Consider the following 20,317-nt stretch of genomic DNA (forward strand, 5'->3'; position numbering starts at 1 on the left):
ACAGCCCACTGCAGAATTTGAGGCAGTATTAAAAGGCAGAAAATGGTTTGCAATAGATTTTCTACTTCAGGCAACAAAATGTTTTGGACCAGCATGCCACATCTAGATGTATAGCCAATAACAAGCGTCACCATCACCCAATGAACTTGGATCTCCTGGGCTTTATTAAATCTGTTATAAGGAAATGTGGGGTGCCATGATATTGTAAATCGTATACCATGAGAACACTCATACAATGAGCAGAGTCAAGGAGCTGGGGGGAGAGCAGCAGAGGAGAGGCAGAGTCATAGGTATGGATGAAGGATCTCATATAGTGAGCCACAAGGACAGACGAAGCAAGCCACCCCCTTTTTCCCACTGAAACTCCATTACCTACAGTCTATATCAGGGAGCTCCCCATTTCTTATCAATGTTCTGGCTGGCAGGTTTGTCTAATTCTACACTAATGCCAAGTTACAAGATAGAATTCAGAGGGGGAAAGAACTCAGTGGCCAATGATGAGGAGAGTTTCCCTTCCCTAGCACATATTTCTGGGCACCTGAAGAGTGGACTTTGGAGTCCAAAGGAAGTCTGGTAGAACTGGAACAGATGAAGAAGAGGGCAACCAAGATTATTAGGGACCTAGAGCACTTTCCTTATGAGGCAAAGCTACAGCATTTGGTGCTTTTTAGTTTGTAAAAGAGGCGACTATGTGGGGGACATGGTAGAGGTGTATAAAATTATGCATAGAGTAGAGAGAGTGGGCAGAGAGGAATTTTTCTCCCTCTCTCACAATACTAGAACCAGTGGTCATCCCATGAATCTGAAGGTCAGGAAATTTAGGACCGACAAAAGGAAGTACTTTTTCACACAGCGCAAAATTAATCTATGGTATTCTCTGCCACGGGATATGGTGATGGTCACTAGCTTGGATGGCTTTAAAAGGGGCTTAGACAAAATTCATGGAGGACAGGTCTATCGATGGCTACTAGTCTGGTGGCTATAGGCCACCACCAGCCTCAAAGGCAAGATGTCTTTGAATACCAGTTGCAGTGGAGCAACAGCAAGAGAGAGGGCATGCCCTCACCTCTTGCCTGTGGGCTTCTCAGGGACATCTGGTGGGCCACTGTGTGAAACAGGATGTTGGACTGGATGGGCCTTGGGCTTGATCCAGCAGGGCTGTTCTTATGAGTCAGAAGCTCTGTACTTAGGAGTGCAGTGCTCCACCACACTGTCCACAGACTTGACTGCACTTCAGACCTGCCACATTCTATGGTTGATAGCTGTAGCAGTGTGGAACAGAGTTTGAGACAGTTCAAAATGGACAAGGGAGAGGTTGGTCTAACTCTTTCCTGACATGCCAAGTCTCCTTGAGTCTGGGGTCTCTTTTGGGATAAGGCTCTACAAAGGTTTTCTAATACATTTAGAGGAAGATCTAGCTCTAGAAGACAAGAAACAAAAACTGGCCAAGGAAGGACACTGGACTGGCAGCCTGAAAAATCACAGCCTGAAAAATTCCTCAATGCAATAGGGAAAGAAAGATAATTATGTTGCTTCCCATGCTTTCTTGGCCTCTGGAACCAATTATCCCAGGATTTTATATCTTGGGGACCAGCTCTTGACACCTCATACCATACTGGATGGGGTCACGCTCATACTGGATGGGGTCATGCTCCCCCAGAAGGAACAGGTATGCAGTCTAACCTCTCCCTGGTGTCCCAGGTTGAGGCAGTGGCCAGAAGTGCTTTTTATCAGGTTCAGCTGATACGCCAGCTGCATCTGTTTCTTGAGATGAACAACCTCAAAACGGTGGTACATATGCTGGTAACCTCTAGGCTGGATTACTGCAATGCACTCTATGTGGGGCTGCCTTTGTATGTAGTCCAACTACCAAACTGTAGTTGGTTCAGATTGTGGCGGCCAGGTTGGTCTCTAGGTCATCTAGAAGAGACAATATTAATCCTGTGTTGAAGGAACTACACTGGCTACTGATACGTTTCTGGGCAAAATACAAGGTGCTGGTCATTACCTATTAAGCCCTAAACAGCTTAGGCCCTGGGTTTTTAAGATAACGTCTTCTTCGCCATGAGCCCCACTGCCTGCTAAGATCATTTGGAGAGGTTTGCCTGTGGCTGCCGCTAACTCATCTGGCAGCTACTCGGGAACAGGCCTTTTCTCTTGCTGCCCCTGGACTTTGGAATGTGCTCTTTGTTGAAATAAGAGTCTCCCCATCTCGGGCAATTTTAAAAAAGGCAATGAAGACATATTTATTCACCCAGGCTTTTAATTAGATTTGTAGTTTTCGCTTTTTAAATTTTTTATTGGTTTTTACAATATCTTAACAATCCCGTTACATCTAATTAAGTAAATATTGACTTCCCGCTCACCAATCTGCACGATTCATTAACTATACAAGTCAACCATTGCTATAGTAATTCAAAACATATATCCTACACATTGCAAACTCGATTTTACTCTACCCAACCTGCTATTATTCCTAAATTTCAAACCCTGCTGAAAGGTCCATATTAGAAAAATATTTCTTTAAGTATAGTAAGAATGGTTTCCAATCTTCTTTAAAACATTCCAAGTTTTCATCCCTTATCAGCACTGTACGTTTTGCCATTTCAGCATATTCCAAAATTTTTATCAACCAATCTTCTTTTGAGGGCATTTCATTGTCCTTCCATTTCTGCGCATATACTATTCTGGCTGCCATGGATGCATACATAAAAAATGTTAAGTTCCTTCTGGAAAACTCTTCTTGCATTATTCCCAGCAGGAAGGATTATGGCCTCTTAGGAAATGTCATTTAAAAATTTTCTTCGACTCATTATATATCATATCCCAAAAGGCCTTTGCCTTCCCGCAAGACCACCACATATGAAAAAAAGTTCCTTCACAATGTCTACATTTCCAACATTTGTTTGGAACACTTTTATACATTAATGCTAATTTTGGGGTGTCAAATACCACCTGTACATCATCTTATAATAATTTTCTTTTAAAGTATAACATGCTGTGAACTTTAAATCAGTTGCCGATAATTTTTTAAGATCCTTCTTATAGATTTCATTTAACTGATGGTACTGAAACCAGTTACTAACCAAATTTTGTACTTCGATTAGGTTTTTTAATTTACAGCCCTTTTCTTGGAAACATAATAAATCCCTATAGGTACCCCATTCAGATTGCATATTTGTCTCTTTACATGCTAAAGCTTCAATCTAGGGGTGTGCAATTCGGATTTTCGGTGTTTTGATTCGGATCCAAATCAAAACACCTCCGATTCATTCTGTAGCTGAATCTGGCCCTCCGAATCACCCCCAATTTGATTCGGATCCGAATTAATCCGAATCCGAATCGATTTGGATTAAAAAAACGGGTCCTGGGGCCAAATGAGTGGGGTGATGTGGTAGTACCTAATGGGTGGAAGCTACCACCCAAATTGCAGAGGGATTGGCCAAAGGGCTGATTTTTGGTGAATTTTTGAAGTTTTAGGGTCTTTGGGGCAGATTGGGGGCATAACGTGGGAACTGGGCCAAAGGAGTGGGGTGGGGTGGTAGTGCCTAATGGGTGGAGGCTACCACCCCAATTGCAGAGTGATTGGGCAAAGGGCTGATTTTTGGTGAATTGTTGAAGTTTACGCGTCTTTAAGGTTTTCCCCCCATTAGGTATAATGGAGGGTGTATCGCTTCACGTCAGGGGGAAAGGGGTGGCCTAGAGCAGTGTGGGGTTGGTGGTAGTGCCAGGTAGGGGCAAGAAAGCTATCTGAATTTTTTCAAAGGATTTGGGCATAGGGCTGATTTTTGGTGAATTGTTGAAGTTTACACGTCTTTAAGGTTTTTCCTCATAAGTTATAATGGAGCTTTCAGCAGCCCCATAAGTGCACTTGGGAGGTGCTGGGGTGGCCCAGAGCGAGTGGTGGTGTAGTGCACATAGGGTGCCAACCACCTCCATGGGTTGCTAACCCATGGCGTACAGGGTTCTGTTGTTTCTGAGGTGTTCTGAGTGTGGAACCCATGGGGTTGTTTGGCACCCTATGTGCACTACACCACCACTCGCTCTGGGCCACCCCAGCACCCCCCAAGTGCACTTATGGGGCTGCTGAAAGCTCCATTATACCTTATGAGGAAAAACCTTAAAGACCCATAAACTTCAACAATTCACCAAAAATCAGCCCTTTGCCCAATCCCTCTGCAATTGGGGTGGTAGCCTCCACCCATTAGGCACTACCACCCCACCCCACTATTTTGCCCCTGGGACCCGAAATTAGAGTAGACATCACATCAGACCTTTTTGCATTGAAGTCAATGGGAGGCAAAAAGGCTGGAAATGCAAATAGACGTCATTGCTCAAAATGGAGGGGGAAGAAGAAGGCATTTATGGGCCACAAAATGGAGGGCTGAAACAACAGATATTTCGGAGCTGAAACGGGGGTGATTCGTTTCGGCTCCGAAAAATTTCAGATGGATTCGGTTCGGATCCAAATCACCCGAAATTGGCTGTTTCGGGTACAGATCGTTCTGTACCCAAAACGTTTCGCACATCCCTACTTCAATCAGGGATAGCCATAATGGAGTAATTAGATTTGTAGTTTTAACATTTTAATGTTGGGTTTTTAAATGATTTTAATGTTAACGATTTTAATGTTTAAATGACTGTAATTGTTTAACTGATGTTTAAATGTTATTAACTGTAAATCGCACATAGACACAGGTTGTGTGCGGTATAAAAATATGCCAAACATACGAACAAATACCAGCAACTGACAATACAACAAATCTTGTGACATCTTAAAAATTAACATATTTATTGTAACATAAACTTCCATGTACTGGAGCCCACTTCATTAGATGTGTAGATTCTTAATCCATGAATACTTATGTCAATAGTCTTAAAAGTCCCCCAAGACTTTTCTGTTATAGACTAACATGGCTATTGCTTGTAGCTAATTCATGGCTATTAGCCATTATTAATAATTCATCACCAGGTTCGTGATCATATGATGTCTTCTTACTACTATGAATATTATACAGATGTTTTGACATATAGGAAGTGAGTGAAGGAGAAGAGAAATAATCCCTAACATGTAAGACTGGTCAGAATTTTCTATTTGAAATTCTGTTCCATCAGAGAAAAAGAGGTATTTGGCTTACCCAGAAAGCACTCCCAGGACAAGGTTAAGGACAAAAAATGATCCGATTATGATGAGGGGAATGAAGTACAGCCAGTTCCAGGTGGCTCCTAAGGCATCATTGGTCTGAAAGAAAGAACAAATATAACATAGTCTGGTTATTATAGATCTGTGTCCTGCTCCACCCAACACTCTTTTTATTGTTTTATTCATGTTTGTTAGCATTGTCACATAACAACTAATCCCATGATTCCTTCCAACAAATTGCTCCTTGCAGCCAAACAACTTAAGCATGCCCTTAACAAGATGATATACATGGAGCATTTCCAGACAGGGCTTTTAGTTCGCATCTCCTCCAGAATGGAGGATGTGCGTTCACATATTGGCCAGATTTACCCTGAAGTCCCTGTGAGCTATTGGTGAGCACTTCACACATGATTTGGGTTTTTCATTGCCCATTATTTATGTCTGGGGTAAAAAATAAATAAACTTTTTGCATCTTTTTTTGTTTGGGCAAATTCGAACTCACAGTAAACCCGCAGTAACGCCTGCTATCTGAAAATGCTAATGGTAAGGAGCCAAGGTGAAGGGCATTTTCACACATGAGGATTGTTCTTGCTCAGAAGTGTTTGGCAATGGAGATGTTTAAAAAATGTGTAATGGCCAGAATGCTTGCTCATCTTTCTAATCCCTCTCCATTTTGGCAGTCTCCTCCTCATGAGCAAATATCAATCCCACCTCCTTTGCACCCCAACACAAAAACAAAGAACCTCGGAAGTCTATCCAAATGACCATTGGAGAAAACTCCTTCCCCACTCCATGGTGGTCAGAACAAACATCTCAGACTAGGGGATTTTAAAGAGGCAGGAAAGGAAATTTGGGTGGGCCTCTTTATTATTCTGACATCTCCAGATCTAACCATTACAATCAAACAATTAAATTACGTAGAAGACATTGCTTAAGCTTTTCCTGTCTGTTGCATCTTTTAAACTATATCTAGGAAGCCCGACACTCCTTCTCAACACCGCTCTCTTAGTAGCCTCTGCCCATGCTTCACTTTGGAGCCATCAGGAATGGAAAAGAGACACTGATGTAGACTAAGGCTGCAGATCAAAGTTCCCAGTTCTCAGTAAACACACTTAGGGTCATGCTTAGGATTTGGCTTGTAGAGAAGTATAGATGATATTGACTTGTGATGGCCAACAACTCCTTGCTGTTGGAAAGACAGTGGGAACATTATCCTGTGGTCAAAGCTTCCAGACTATATCATACTATAGGCCTTTTGGATGAAAAGCAGACCCAGTCAAAGATTTCAGATAGTAAAGATAAGGCTTGTTAAATTTTATTCAGAAGGGGGTACACTGCAGAAAAAGACAATGCACATCTATTCTATGTTTCCAACACCAGATGATATCTTGGGCCTGCTTTTCTGGGATCTATCCTCAATAGAGAGACTGCTTTGATCCCAATTTAGGAGCATGCAGCTCCTCTGAAGTAGGCTGCCACCAGTTGAAAACTGATCTAAAGCCACTGACTAGGGTCAGACACGGCTTCAACAACATGTCTGGCTTGAGACTTAAAGGCACTGTACAACTAGAGTCCTCCCAACCGAGCTCTAGAGAAACAGTATATTAATCTAAAAACAACTCATCAGTAGCGCATTACATAATGAGGCACATGGGGAAGAGTTTTGCAAGAAACCTTCCTGAACCCTTTAAACCAGACTGAAGCCACTTGTTAGTATATGAAATTTATCAAGTAAATAGGGCAGGGCGGAGGTACTGTTGAGCTAACAGGTTCCAAGAACCCAGGCAGCCGCCCCTCAGGGGCCATGCCTCGCATCCCAGCCACGCCTCCTCCATCTGATGCCAGATTCAGGGGCGGGGATTAGTGTCTGATGCCAGATGCAGGGGTCAGGGCTAGGGGGCCACAGCAGCGGGCTGGACCTGGGCCACCAATGGCCTCCCTCCGCCCCGAAATAGGGTTGCACATAGAATAAAGAATTGGAGAAGATAGGAGAAATTGGGAGTAAAGAAAGGCCCACAGGAATTCAAAAGAAAATACAAATACATTAACTAATTAGCACTGAGTTTTACCTTACTCTAGCAGTAGGCAGGTCTTGGGCTGAAAGAGCATTAATCTCTACAGCTTCTCCCTTGGAACACCCATTAGCAGATGGAAAATGGTGAACACTAGCCAGGCCCTTGCCCTCTATTTTTACAGCCATTACTGAGGGGGAAGGCTGTCCTCCTCTTCACAAGACAGACAGCTCTTAGATCCAATGAGAAGGCTGGGCACATTTCTGATGTCACACTGGTTCTGGGCTAATTATAAGAGTCATTTTTTGGTTTATATATTAAAATAGCATATGTGAGTTGAAACAACTCAGTCAGCAACAAATTCATAAATATTTTTGATTGTTTGGTTAGCATGCTCTTGAGGAAGAAACATATACATCCTGACCAAGCTATATTTAAAATTAACCACAGTTCAAAAGTTAAGAGAAACATCTTTTCTACCAATTCTAAATAATCCTTTTGGTAGCAACTTCAGTGGTTTTTCAAGAAATGTTCCAATTTCAACCAGAACTTTTACCACCTCTAGATAGGACAGTAGCCTTTGCAAGAACAATTAGAATAATCTTTCTTAAACTCCTTTTCCAGCTAAAATTAACATTGGCTACACTTACAATAGACCCTTTGCACTTGACTGAAACTCCAGCATCCCATGGATCTATCAACCAACAAGACTACAAACTTCTGGCTTTAGCTCAGTCGGTCACAGACACTGTTCTCCCTAAGGTGCGCAGGTGCATGCATGTGCACAAACCCCCAGACTCCCGTGCAGCAGTTTCTGGCAGGTGCACAGTCTCTGCTGTGCCTGCCACCACCACCCAACTGCCCAGCAACCCATTTCCCCTCTCCCTGGCCAGGAAGCATTGCCCCATTTCCCCTTCTCCCTGGCTGGGCTGCTGTTGCTGCTGCCACCTCCCCCACTGTCCCCGGCTGGGCACAGCAGGCTTTGCCCCTTTTTTTAAACTTCTGAAAGCCCGCTATGTAGTGTAGTGGGATGGGGGTGGCAGCGAGCTCCTTCCACCTCCCCACCTCTCAAGTGACTTCACGGGCTCTGCTGTCTGCAGCCTGTTTCTGGCTTTCCTTCCAAGTAGGAGCAAGTAAGGGCTGGAGGCCAAAAATTAATGGATGAGGCCTCATGGGGCCAGGAGCATGTAGCCCGCCCATCACCAAATCACCGACAATTCAACTCTCAAGTTTACTAACTTTTCAGGTGCCAATACAGATTACCTACCAGAATGCAGTTTTATCGACTGAGGCAGTGAAAACGTAGCCAGCTGGCAACCTTACTACATGTGGAACCTTTCTAAATCTCCTGTGACTTTGCCTTTCCCCCACCCAATTCCATTGACATTATCACCTTGCTGTTTCTGATAGCTACCAGGGCCCTAGTCCAAGGAATACATACCCATTGGTCAAATAAGGCAAATTTAATATAGCTCTGGAACTTTGGAAACCTGTGCTCAAAAAAGTTGGTTTGTTCAGATCAAGCTGTTGATACTTCAGCAATTAAGATTTGAAAGCCTCAGCTGGTCATCCAGGTTGTCAAATCTATCAAGCACAGACTTGCATAAGAGGGCAGCGTCCGAGGTCATGACACATGGGATGCCAGTGACCTTTTGACCATGGGTTGCCATCTCCATCTCTTCCAGACTGGATGTGTACAAGCTCACATATAGCATAACATTGTTATTGCTAACTGCGTGTTGCTATTTACGTCTGCAAAATTGCATTATTTCAATCTAGCTGAAGAGGAGCAGAACAGAGGGAAGAAAGAAGCCAGCTGCCCGGGAAAGCACAAGGCATGGAGCAAAAGACTGACAGCTTAAAAGGCTTCTGGAAAGATTGCTCAAGACTGTAATATGGTTATTCATTGCCTTTTAATAAGGCGCTGCCCCCTCTCTACCTCAATGCTTCTCCCTAGACCCCATTTGTCCTCTTGGCAGGTAGTCTGCCCATGACATTGGCCAGCACAGTGATGCAGCAGGACGTGATTGTCTGAGAGATGCCGCATCAGTCTTCTTGGAATGAGTCTTCTTTTTCACTTTTCTAATGCTAATTAAACCCTCGTCTTTGTCTGACTCATCAGTACAGTGTTTCCAAGTGGTCCAATGCTGGAGCTGAACTCAATCCTATTAAAAGAAGTGGTCTCCAAAGACTATTACAGCAAAAATTATTATTTTTACTAGAACTGTTTGGATGGTGGCATCATTTATGGCCATACAACTGTCATTTTCTAGCAGGGCCAGTTGTACGCTTCCATGCATCTAGATAACATTTCTTTCTACTGGGAGGCAACTCAGGTGCAGATCCCTCTACTTCCCATTTTATCATACCAAAGCAGATAGCTGAAAATGGCACAGCTGGCTTAATCGTTACATATATGTAAGAGGGGAGACAGAGGGCATGGCATCTGGGAGGAGGGGGAGATGTGGAAAAGGTAAAATGTGCCGTCAAGTTGATTTCGACTCCTGTCACTCACAAAGCCCTGTGGTTTTCTTTGGTAGAATACAGGAGAGGTTTACCATTGCCTCCTCCCGCAAGTATGAGATGATGCCTTTCAGTATCTTCCTATATCACTGCTGCCCGATATAGTACCAGCGGGGATTCGAACCAGCAACGTTCTGCTTGTTAGTCAAGCATCTCCCCGTGTTTCCATCCCATATCCAGGATGGCCAAAAACCTGGGGCTCTAATTCTCTCCAAGGGCTGTTAGCAAGAGGTTTAAATCTACACTCAAGTGCCTCCCTTGAGCAAATTGCTCTCTCTCAAGTCTGGGCGCTTTCCAGATTAGACCCTGCAATGGGGTCATGGCGTATCTCTGAAGTGTGCTTCCACACTTCCTGTGTTGTGATACCGCAGTCCCTACACTGACAGCAGGGTGTTGTTCATATTCCCAATAATTTGTTTTGAATTTAACCACTGCAATATAGTGCTATAACATTGTATATCCAGCATACGAAAATGTTGCTGGGGTTTTTTTAGCAATAGCAATAGCAATAGCACTTACATTTATATACCGCTCTATAGCCGGAGCTCTCTAGGCAGTTTACAATGATTTAGCATATTGCCCCCCAACATTCTGGGTACTCATTTTACCGACCTCGGAAGGATGGAAGGCTGAGTCAACCTTGAGCCCTTGGTCAGGATCGAACTTGTAACCTTCTGGTTACAGGGCGGCAGTTTTTACCACTGCGCCACCAGGGGCTCTTTTTGGTTGTTAATTTTCGCAAGACTGCTCCCCCTGCTGGGCGCTTTGCTATTCACATTTTGAATGCAATTTGCCTGAATGGAAGCATTTTGCCGCTGTTGAGAGGCTAACTGGAAAGCACCCTGGTGCACACAAGAGGTCTAAAAAGTGCCTTCCCTGCGGGCAGAAGCCCCCTGCTTACTGCAGAAGCTAATGGCATTGACAGGTGCTTCAATCAGCCAGAGCATTCGTTCTCAGCCCTGCTGTCAACCTTTCATCCTGCCTGCTCATCCGTGGCCAGTAGTGAAGGGGTTCTTGGGGAACCAACGAGGAACAAGAAAGTTGCTGTGCTGCTGTGACTTCCTTCTTTCTCTCTGATGCTACAAGAAGATGACCTATTGTGCCACAGGGAGGATGAGCAAGTTGGCAGGTGGATACAGGACTCTCTAGCTGAGTGGAACAGTCAGAACCACAGCTGCAACAGACATCCCATGGCTTATGACCACATGGACATTCTTTGTGAATGAGGCTTCAGGATAACCTGCATCACAGGATTGTTGTGAGGCTAAAATGCTGAACTGCCTAGAGGGAGCTCCTGAGAAGGAGAACGGGATATACGTATTATAAAGAAATCCCACCAACCCAACCGTGAGCCTGCATGTCCATTCTTGCAAGCACTCCCTCGCTCTATCACTTGTGTTATTGCTGGCTTGTCTCCTGTGAGACTCTACTTCTGAATATGACACACACACGACTGGTGGTGGTGGGGGGGCGGGAGGTAGGGTGAGGATCATGACAGACGGTGAGTGACAACAGCTTGGAGGCGGCTGGCACACCTGCACTGGGAAAGCAGTCTCAGCTGTGAGAGGCCCAGTGCAGTATCAGTGTTTTCTCCGATGATGAACCTGCCTAACTGGGGGTGGTGCCTCCTCCTCCTTAAGTAAACAGTCACACATGGCAATTATCACATTATTCCTCAGAAAGGAGTGCGGGAGAGATGAGAAGAAAGATGGAGGGGGGGAAGGCAGTTCGAATGGAAAGCCTGTTTCTGCAGGTGCTCCCTCAAGCCTGGGGGCAGTGGCAGTCCAACTCAAGGCTGCTTCTCCTTATCACAGAAGTGCAAAATGGAGACACCCTGGGTGAAAGCAGTGTCAGGACCAGGTTGGGCTGTGGGCAGCTGTACTCAGATCTGAATCCAGACTCTGTAGTGAGCCACCATCAGTAGCCAACTTTGACAAACAAGCCTGGCAAACTAATTGCGTAAACAAAAGTCAACTAATTGCATATGGATTCAGAAGGTTTCAGGCACTGCCGAGTATTGGGATAGATGTGCTATTTAGGTGGAGTGGAGGGATGGAAATTGAAGTGGTGAGTTATGGAAGCTCATCCAGCAGGATGGATACAAATAAGTGATTTCTTTAAAAAAAAGAAAAGAAAATAACAGATTTCTTGTTTAAATTTGCTTAATTAAACTTTTTAAAAATTAAACACTATGCTTTAAAAATAGCCAAGTTAAAATTAAACCTGACTCAAGGGATGAGTTAAGTGAAACATCACACAAATTAAAGCTGTATGTACATCTAGGGCTTTAGCAAATGGTTGTGAAATGGACAAATTAAAGATGTTTGTTACAGGTTAGTTCCAAAATGAATAAGACTACATAATAAATGCCACCTAATGGTGCAGCGGGGAAGTAACTTGCCTAGGGAGCAAGAGGCTGCTGGTTCGAATCCCCACTGGTATGTTTCCCAGACTATGGGAAACATCTATATCGGGCAGCAGCGATATAGGAAGTTGCTGAAAGGCATCACCTCATACTGCTCAGGAGATGGCAATGGTAAACTCTGTATTCTAACAAAGAAAACCACAGGGCTCTGTGGTCTCCAGGAGTTGACAATGACTCAACAGCACAACTTTACATAATAAATAAATGGTTCTATATAAAGAACCATCTTCTTACATTATTCTTTTTTCTGTGTAAACCACTTTATTATTTTATTTGTTTGTTTGTTTGTTTGTTTGTTTGTTCGATTTCTAGACCACCCTTACAGAATAGCTCAGGGCAGTTCACAAATACCGCAAAACAGTTAAAATCAATCAATGATCAAAAGCAAAAAATTTAAAATAAAATAAAGCAGCTAAAACCCAATACATTAAGAACTCTTTAAAACAATTTAAAAGCCCCTTTAAAAAAAACAATTAAAATAAAACTTTTTTCTTGAAAAGTGGTATAATAATAATAGCAATAAAGAACGTAGTACACATGAGGCCCCTATGGCCCATATACCTCATCGGTAAAAGTAGATCAGCCTATCTTGCTGCTCCTGCTCCTCATTTAGAAGGGCAGAAAGATGCTACTCTGTGGTTTGGTAGATATGATCACCGAGGTTTGGACATTGGCTTTGTTATTTGGTACTGAGGGAAATGCACTCTAAATATGTGCAGAGGCACTTTCCTGCCTGCGGGGTCCCTGTTAGTGATCTAGTAGATATGATCCCTCAGGTTGCATGAGGAAGGCTGTGATTATTCCCTGGGTGGAGGCTGGTGTGTTCAAAAGCATGTGCGGGCACAAGAAAAAAGGTGCAGATGTGCTGAAATGACATACGCTATGCATGTGAACAATATAAGACACACAAAGCATGCTAACACTTCAACAACAGCACCATCTTCTCCAACATTCACCAGCTGCCCCTGGCCTTGCCCCACCCCACCCCACCCCACCTCAAGAAGGATTCCTATCGATGCCCTTGGGGGTATCTACAAAATTATTCAGCCTGGGATTAGTGGCATACTATCTATGGCCCATAGAGAGTGCCACAGCATCATAAGAAGAACCCTGCTGGATCAAGCCCAAGGTCTGAAAACTCCAGCACCCTGTTTTCTGCAAAGGCCCTACTAGATACCTCCTGCAGGCCTACAGGCAGGAGATAAAGGCATGTCCCCTCCATTGCCTTTGCTCCCCTGATGTATTCAGAGGCATACTGGCTCTGAACCTGGAGGAAGCCTATAGCCATCAAGACTAGTAGCCATTGATAGAATGGTCCTCCATGAATTTATCTACTCCCTCTTTAAAGTCATCCAAGCTGGTAGCTGCCACCACATCCAGTGGCAACAAATTTTAATAATGTGCTGTGTGAAGAAGTACTGAATCTAAAAGTTTCACTGCATGACCTCTGGTTTTAATGTTGTGAGAAAGGGAGAAACACTTCTCTCTGTCCACACCATGCATAATTTTATTGACCTCTAACATTTCTCCCCTTAGTTGCCTTTTTCCAAACTAACAATCCCAGACACTGTAGCTTTTCCTCATAAGGAAGGAGTTCTCTTCTGCAGCTTTCCAGAGCTATAATATCATTTTTGAAATGCAGGGAGCAGAACTGGATATAGTATTCCAAATGTAGTCACCCCATAATAGTATTACAATATTGGCAATTTTATTTTTAATCCCTTTCCTAATGATGGCAGGACTGTGCATGATTGCAAAGTTTGGATTGTATTGGGTCTGATCTGAACTGGAACCACAGCTGTCAGCTTCAGAATGTCGAGATTGGACCTGATCCCAACCTGAAGTCCAATTCCCCCCACCCTGCTGAAAATCCCCATAGAAGTCTATAGGTAAAGTTAAAAAATGCCAGAAGGAAAAAAAACACAGTGAGACAGGGAGGAGCCCTGAAAGTAGGCACAGAAGTAGGTAAAGATGGCCAGATTCTGTGTATTTAATTACAAATGAATCCAACCATCTGTTGTTTTTAAATTAAAATTTTAAAGTAACCCAGAAAATGTACTCACAGAGAATCACGGAAGAAAAGTGATGTGACATCCAAGAATCTCAGGGGAAGTGATGTAACAGATAATCTTTTGCTTTCTTTTTAAAATTGTAATTAAGTAAAAAATCTGGGTTTTAAACTTTAAGAAATTTAAAAATAAATGCATTGTCAGGCTGGCAGGCAGACAGATGCTAGGAGATGGCTCCCCCCACCCTCAGCCACAATTGATGGGGGGTGGGAACTTCCATCACCATTTGGAGCTCGAAAATGCTCCAAAATTTACTGAACCACGTCAGAGAACTCCAAACCTACATAGGCTTTCCAAGGCTGGATTCGGGTTTTCTCCAACGTCATCCAACGTGGTCCAGATCAGAGTATTCTAAACCTCCCTGATCTGTCCCTAGCTATCCACAATGACCTTAAGATCTCTTTCCTGGTTGGGATTTTTCACCCCTATATGCATCATTTTACACTTACCCTGAACCACATTTGCCATTTTGTTGCCGACTCACCCTGTTTGGTGAGATCCTTTTGCAGCTCCTCACAATCAGTTTTGGATTTCACCACCCTGAATTCTTTGGGGTCATCTACAAATTTTGCCACCTTGTTGCTTAGCCCAGTTTCTAGATCACTGATGAACAAATTAAAAAGCAGTGTCTCCAATATAGAATGGCGGGGGGGACTTCTTTCTTATCTCCATTGTGAAAGTTGTCCATTTACTCCTACCCTGTTTCCTGCCCTTTAATCACTTAGCAGTCCATAAATGGACCTGTTCCTTTATTCCATGACTGCTAAGTTTACCCATAAATCATTTATGAGGAACTTTTGTCAAAAACCTTTTGAGTCCAAGAATACAGTGCCAACTGGATCATCTCTGTCCACATAGCTACTGACACTCTGAAATAACTCTAGAATGTTAGTGAGGCAATACTTGCAGAAGTCACGTCGAATCTTTTGCAGCAAGGCTTGTTCTATTTAATCATTTTATCTTTAAAACGATAAAATATTAACTGCTTTCCATCAATTTATCTGGGGCAGACATTAAACTAACCAGTATGTAATTTCCAAGTCCCCTCCTGGATCCCTTTTTCAAAACTGGTGCTGCACTGGCTATTTTCCAGACCTCTGACAAAGAGCCTGATTTTAGGGACAAGTCACATTTAAATTATTTAAGAACTCTTTGGTGGATGCTGATTAACAAATCAGCCCTGGTGATTTGTTAATTTTTTACTTCTTAATGCTTTCTTGAGCATACTGTGTGTTGATATGAAATATCGCATGTCATGGCTAAGGGGCTCCAAACCCTTAGCAACCTGGCCAAGTTGCTAAAACCCAGTTCCTCAGGATGAACATGGTGGCCATCTCAGATCAAAATTGTTTGCCATCTCAGCTACAGACTAAGATTTGGGCAGAGTACCACTGAATACATTTTGGAAAGCATGGTGGAGATGGGCAGTTCAGATAACTACTTTGCCCGAAACACAATTTTATTCGAGCTTTTAAAAATGCACTAGCTGCACTCAAAAGTGGTTGGGAATGAATTGAATGAATTGCCCCCTTTGCTCTCTGGCATACAGTTCAAGTCTATCATGCCAAAACTGCTACTTGAATCTACCTTCAGTCTCTGCATGCCCAACAACTGTGTTGGGAATTCTTCCCATAGTATGCTTTAATCACTCTGGAATACTCCCACAAGTCATTCCCATGTCAAAAACCAATGTGAGAATAATGAGTACATGTAGCTGGATTAAAAAAATTCCAGGATCTAATTTCGGGATTATTTTTTCCAGTCTGTCTGTCTGTACGTATGTATGTATGTATTATGTCCTCAGATAACTGGAACTTATAAGACCACTGGTGTCTCATAATGTCAATTGCAAAGCATGGGATGTGGGAAAAGAAAGATGGCAGGGACATTAACTTGACATAATACCCTGAGGCCACCACACTATAACAAGTCAGGAACAGTCAATGACCTGGGGCAAATCTAGCACCAAAGCGATGGACAGACTTGGCATATCCAAGCCTCTTAACCAAATCAAATATATTGTTTTCAGCAAACCCTGTTCTTTCTCTAACCACATTCTCATTTTTGTAGTCAGTGTACTGTAGGACCTTCACAGATCTGGGCCATCTGAAAGGGTCCAATAGACCTCCAAAGGGCAAAGACTCTTGCATACAGCTGTCCTCAGTGGAATTCGTGCCAGATACATTCCAGCTGGACTGTGCCCCAATATTCCAGCCTCTATTAATCTGCTAACCCCTGCTAAATTGGCAAAGAGGCACCTTTTAATGTGGTGATTCTCTTTATTTAGCAGGGGGAGAGTAACTGGCCCTATCCACCCCCAGCACTGTACCTCCTGTTGCTGGTGTCTGTCTTGTTTCTTCTAGATTGTGAGCTCTTTGGGGACAGGGATCCATCTTATTTATTTATTATTTCTCTGTAAACTGCCCTGAGCCATTTTTGGAAGGGTGGTATAGAAATTGAATAAATAAAATAAAATAATATTAAGACGCAGCCTGCCTAAAAATGGAAGACTCTTGCTGGATCAGATCAACATTGAATCAAGCTTTCAGTTTCCAACAGCAGTCAGCCAGATGCCTCTGAAAAACTCACAAATGGAACATGAGAGCAATAGCCCTCCCCTGTTTTTTGTCCTTCGTGTCTTTGGAACTACACTGGGGTTTCCATCAAGTTGTTGAAAGACCTATCCATCATGAATTTGTCTAATCCTTTTCCAAAGCCATTTAAGTTAGCAGCCATTACCATGTCTTGTGGTCTATTTAGTAGGGATGTGCATAAAATGGATTTTGCATTTTTATTTCAAGCTCAAAACAAAATGCAGATGGCAGAAACATTTATTTGAAACAGCAGTTGACCTGGTTGTTTCGACAAAACACTCAAAATGTTTTGGCCATAGGGAACAATAGGGAAATTTGAAACACCCCATTGTTCCCCATTGATAGTTCCTAGGGGTACTAAAGTAGGTTGTGTGGTAAGGCATGATGGGTGCTACCTATCACCCAAACCACAAAAGAAATGGGCAAACAGGTGCTTTTAAACAAAAAATTTAACCTTTTCCCCAAACCCCCATAGGATCTTAAGCCAGTGCCAGAAAACCAATCAGCAAGGGGGAAAACAGGCCTCCAAAATGGTGCTCAAAATGTTGATGCATTTCAAATTGCTTGTTTTGTTCTACGCTCAAAACAGGCCCTTTGTTTAAAGGGTGTTTTGTTTCAAGCTCGAAACACTCGAAACTGCCTGACATCAAAACACTTGGCATCAAAATCTTTTGCACATCCTCACCATTTAGTCTCTCCCCCCATGCCCACCCCCCCAGTTTTTGAAATGTGAGAGAATTGTAGCTTGAAAGTTCCTTGACCAGGGACTTTCAGAGGGAAAAGAATGGAGTGGTCTTTTGGAGTGAAGAAAGCCCTGAATTAACTGGGCTAGATCATGTCTCGAAGTGGCTTACAGTTTAGCTTTATTGAACTATAAAACTCTGGTTGGAAACCAGGACATCATCATACCAGGTACTTATAAATAGGATGGGTGGGGTGGGGTGGGGTGGACCATATTTCTTTCAATACTTCCAAATCAGAAATATAATGTCTGCATTGATTCATAAATATGGGGTAACTGGAGAGAAAACAGGCTGATTGCCAGCTGGAGAAGGAAAAGGAACAATAGCACAGTAGTATTAGAAATGAACCCAACAAGCCCAAATTATATTCAAAACTGGGACAGAGAATTGTCAGTCCCTATTTTGGAAAAGGAATGGAAATGGCCATGGGAGAATAGTAAAATAGTTATCAGTCAGCAGCATCCAGACAAGCCCTCACAATACAATACACAACACAATTATTTTTCCCAATCCCCACTTCCCCCTGCTGCCCCTCAATGCCCTCAGGGGCATATATCGAGGGCAGCAGAGCGAAGGTGAGAATTGGGGGGTGGGATGTGCACATGAAAAGTTCTAATGTGAGGAGAGAATTCATCTGGATGCTGCCCAATGTTCCCTTAAGGAAGAATTTGTATAAATTACAAAATACTGTATTTTCCTGAATCAAAGACTAGGTTTCCCCCCCATGTTTTTGAGATTAGAAACCACAAAGCCATCTTAAATTCAGATACCTGTTCCCTTTGAATAAATGCAGATATAACCTGTATTTAACCTGTACTTTTTAAGGGGGTCGTCTTAAATTCAATTCAGGTAAATACAGTAGGTGGTACTTGACACCCTCCTGTCAAACAAATCTACTTTATTTCAGATGATAGTTGTTAGAGGTGTAAAGCCTGCACACACACACACACACACACACACACACACACACACACACACACACACACACACAGAGTCCGTGTGTATAATTTGGTTGTGCCCAATAGTAACTGATTTTTTAAAAAAAAGAAACTATATCAGGATGAGATGAGATTAGAGGAGATCATCTGCTATGTAATAATTCTATTTGAATATGTAAAAGAGAAAGAACTGAAATAATATTTAGAAGTTATTACATATCTCCTGACTGCAGCTACAAAATGTGTAGCATGGAAAAACAAACAAAACATCCACCTCCTAAACCAGCCTAGCTAAATCAGATTGGGAAAATATCACCTGTGGTTAAATGTGTGCATTTTAAAAATTCAAAAGAAGACAATACAGGAGATAAAACTCATTTGGGAACAGACTTATTTGTCCAGTTCTTGAATAGCTATGTGCAAGGTTGTGCCTTTAAAAACACATTATTTTCAAGGTATGAGATGTGTTTACGATAGATATCTTTATAACTGTAAACCGCCCAGAGATGCAAGTTTTGAGCAATATAAAAATAAAAATGTATAAATATGTAATATTACCATTGTAATACTCATTATCATGACCATTTAAGAAAAGTTAGGGTAGTGTTTTAGGTGTTGGAGGAAGAATATATAGAAGAATATATCTTTGAGGTTACCAAATACCAGTTGCATATTTGTGTTTGACATCATGAATTTGCACATACACATGTCTTGTATTATATCTTTAATATTTCTGTTCTAAGAGGAATATAAACCAAAAAGAGAGAAAGAAGTAATATTTGTTTAAAATATTTATATTCCACCTTTCTTTGCTCAAAGTGGCATATTGCTGCTGTTCTGTACTGAAGAGAGACCTGCCCCAAGGCTGCCCCAGTAACGTGTTTTATTGCATCACTGTGGAAAATCCATCCCACTGTCTGCATAGTCCAAGAACTGAACCCTACTATCTGGAATCACAGCAATTATTTTATTTCTAATCAATTATTTTATTTCTAATCAAATGGCTGCAGTGGCAGCCAGCCTATCCAGGAAATCTACCAGGGCAGGGTGAGAAGAGTGAGGCAAGATGAGCCACACCTAAGCTCACCCCACCCCCACCCCACCCCACCCCACCCGGATGGGCCACCACTCTATAATAAAGTTGCTGTTGACTATAAATCCAATAATTACTGTGATTCCAGATGTGGGACTCCATTCCCGGACTATGCAGGTAGTGAGGTTAGGGTTATGAATCCATGATATCGAATACAAATATGCAACTGGTATTTCAAAGATAAATATTCTTCCTCCAACATCTAAAATGCTACCATAACCTTTCTTAAATGGGCATGGTAATAAATGTTGCAATGGTAATTACATATTTAGACACATCTCATACCATTGAAAACAATGTGTACGTACAGAAGGATGCAATCTTGCACATAGCTATACCAGGACTGCACAGATACATTTCCTTTGGGATAAGACTTCTCTGCTGTATTGTCATCTTCTGGATTTTTAAAATGCACACATTTAATCATAGATGATATTTTCCCAATATCCAGTCTGGTTCAGGAAATGGATTTTTTTTTTTTTGGTGTGTTTTCCCACCCTCCCGCCCCATGTGATACATTTCCCAGCTGCAGTCAGGGGATATATAAACTTCTAAACATTGTTTCAGTTCTTCCTCTTTTACATATCCAAATAGAATTATAGCATGGCGGATCATATCCTCTAATCTCATCTAATGTTGATATTGTTTCTCTCCTCCACCACCCTGTCCCACCCAGACAGGTAACCCACTGTTGTACCTGTTCTTCTCCTAATCCCCTTCCCCAATGCTCCAAGGGCTGGTTATGAGGGCTGTGTATACTCAAGAACTCTGGAAACT

At 42.5% G+C, this 20,317-nt stretch overlaps 1 protein-coding gene across 10 annotated transcripts in view; it reads right to left on the reverse strand.

Annotated features, from left to right (window-relative positions):
* Window positions 1-20,317, reverse strand: part of CACNA1E (calcium voltage-gated channel subunit alpha1 E) — a 673,520-nt gene that overhangs the window by 223,131 nt on the left and 430,072 nt on the right. For all 10 annotated transcript variants that reach the window (XR_008306367.1, XR_008306368.1, XR_008306369.1 and 7 more), the window contains one exon: window positions 5,139-5,242. Coding sequence is in view for 7 of the 10 variants with exons in the window: in XM_053247018.1 (XP_053102993.1) it covers window positions 5,139-5,242 (104 nt within the window). In the remaining 3 variants the exon portion in view is untranslated. The remainder of the gene's footprint in view (window positions 1-5,138; window positions 5,243-20,317) is intronic.

Source organism: Hemicordylus capensis, chromosome 4, assembly GCF_027244095.1.
Source record: "Hemicordylus capensis ecotype Gifberg chromosome 4, rHemCap1.1.pri, whole genome shotgun sequence".
In the NCBI taxonomy this organism is placed as follows: domain Eukaryota; kingdom Metazoa; phylum Chordata; class Lepidosauria; order Squamata; family Cordylidae; genus Hemicordylus; species Hemicordylus capensis.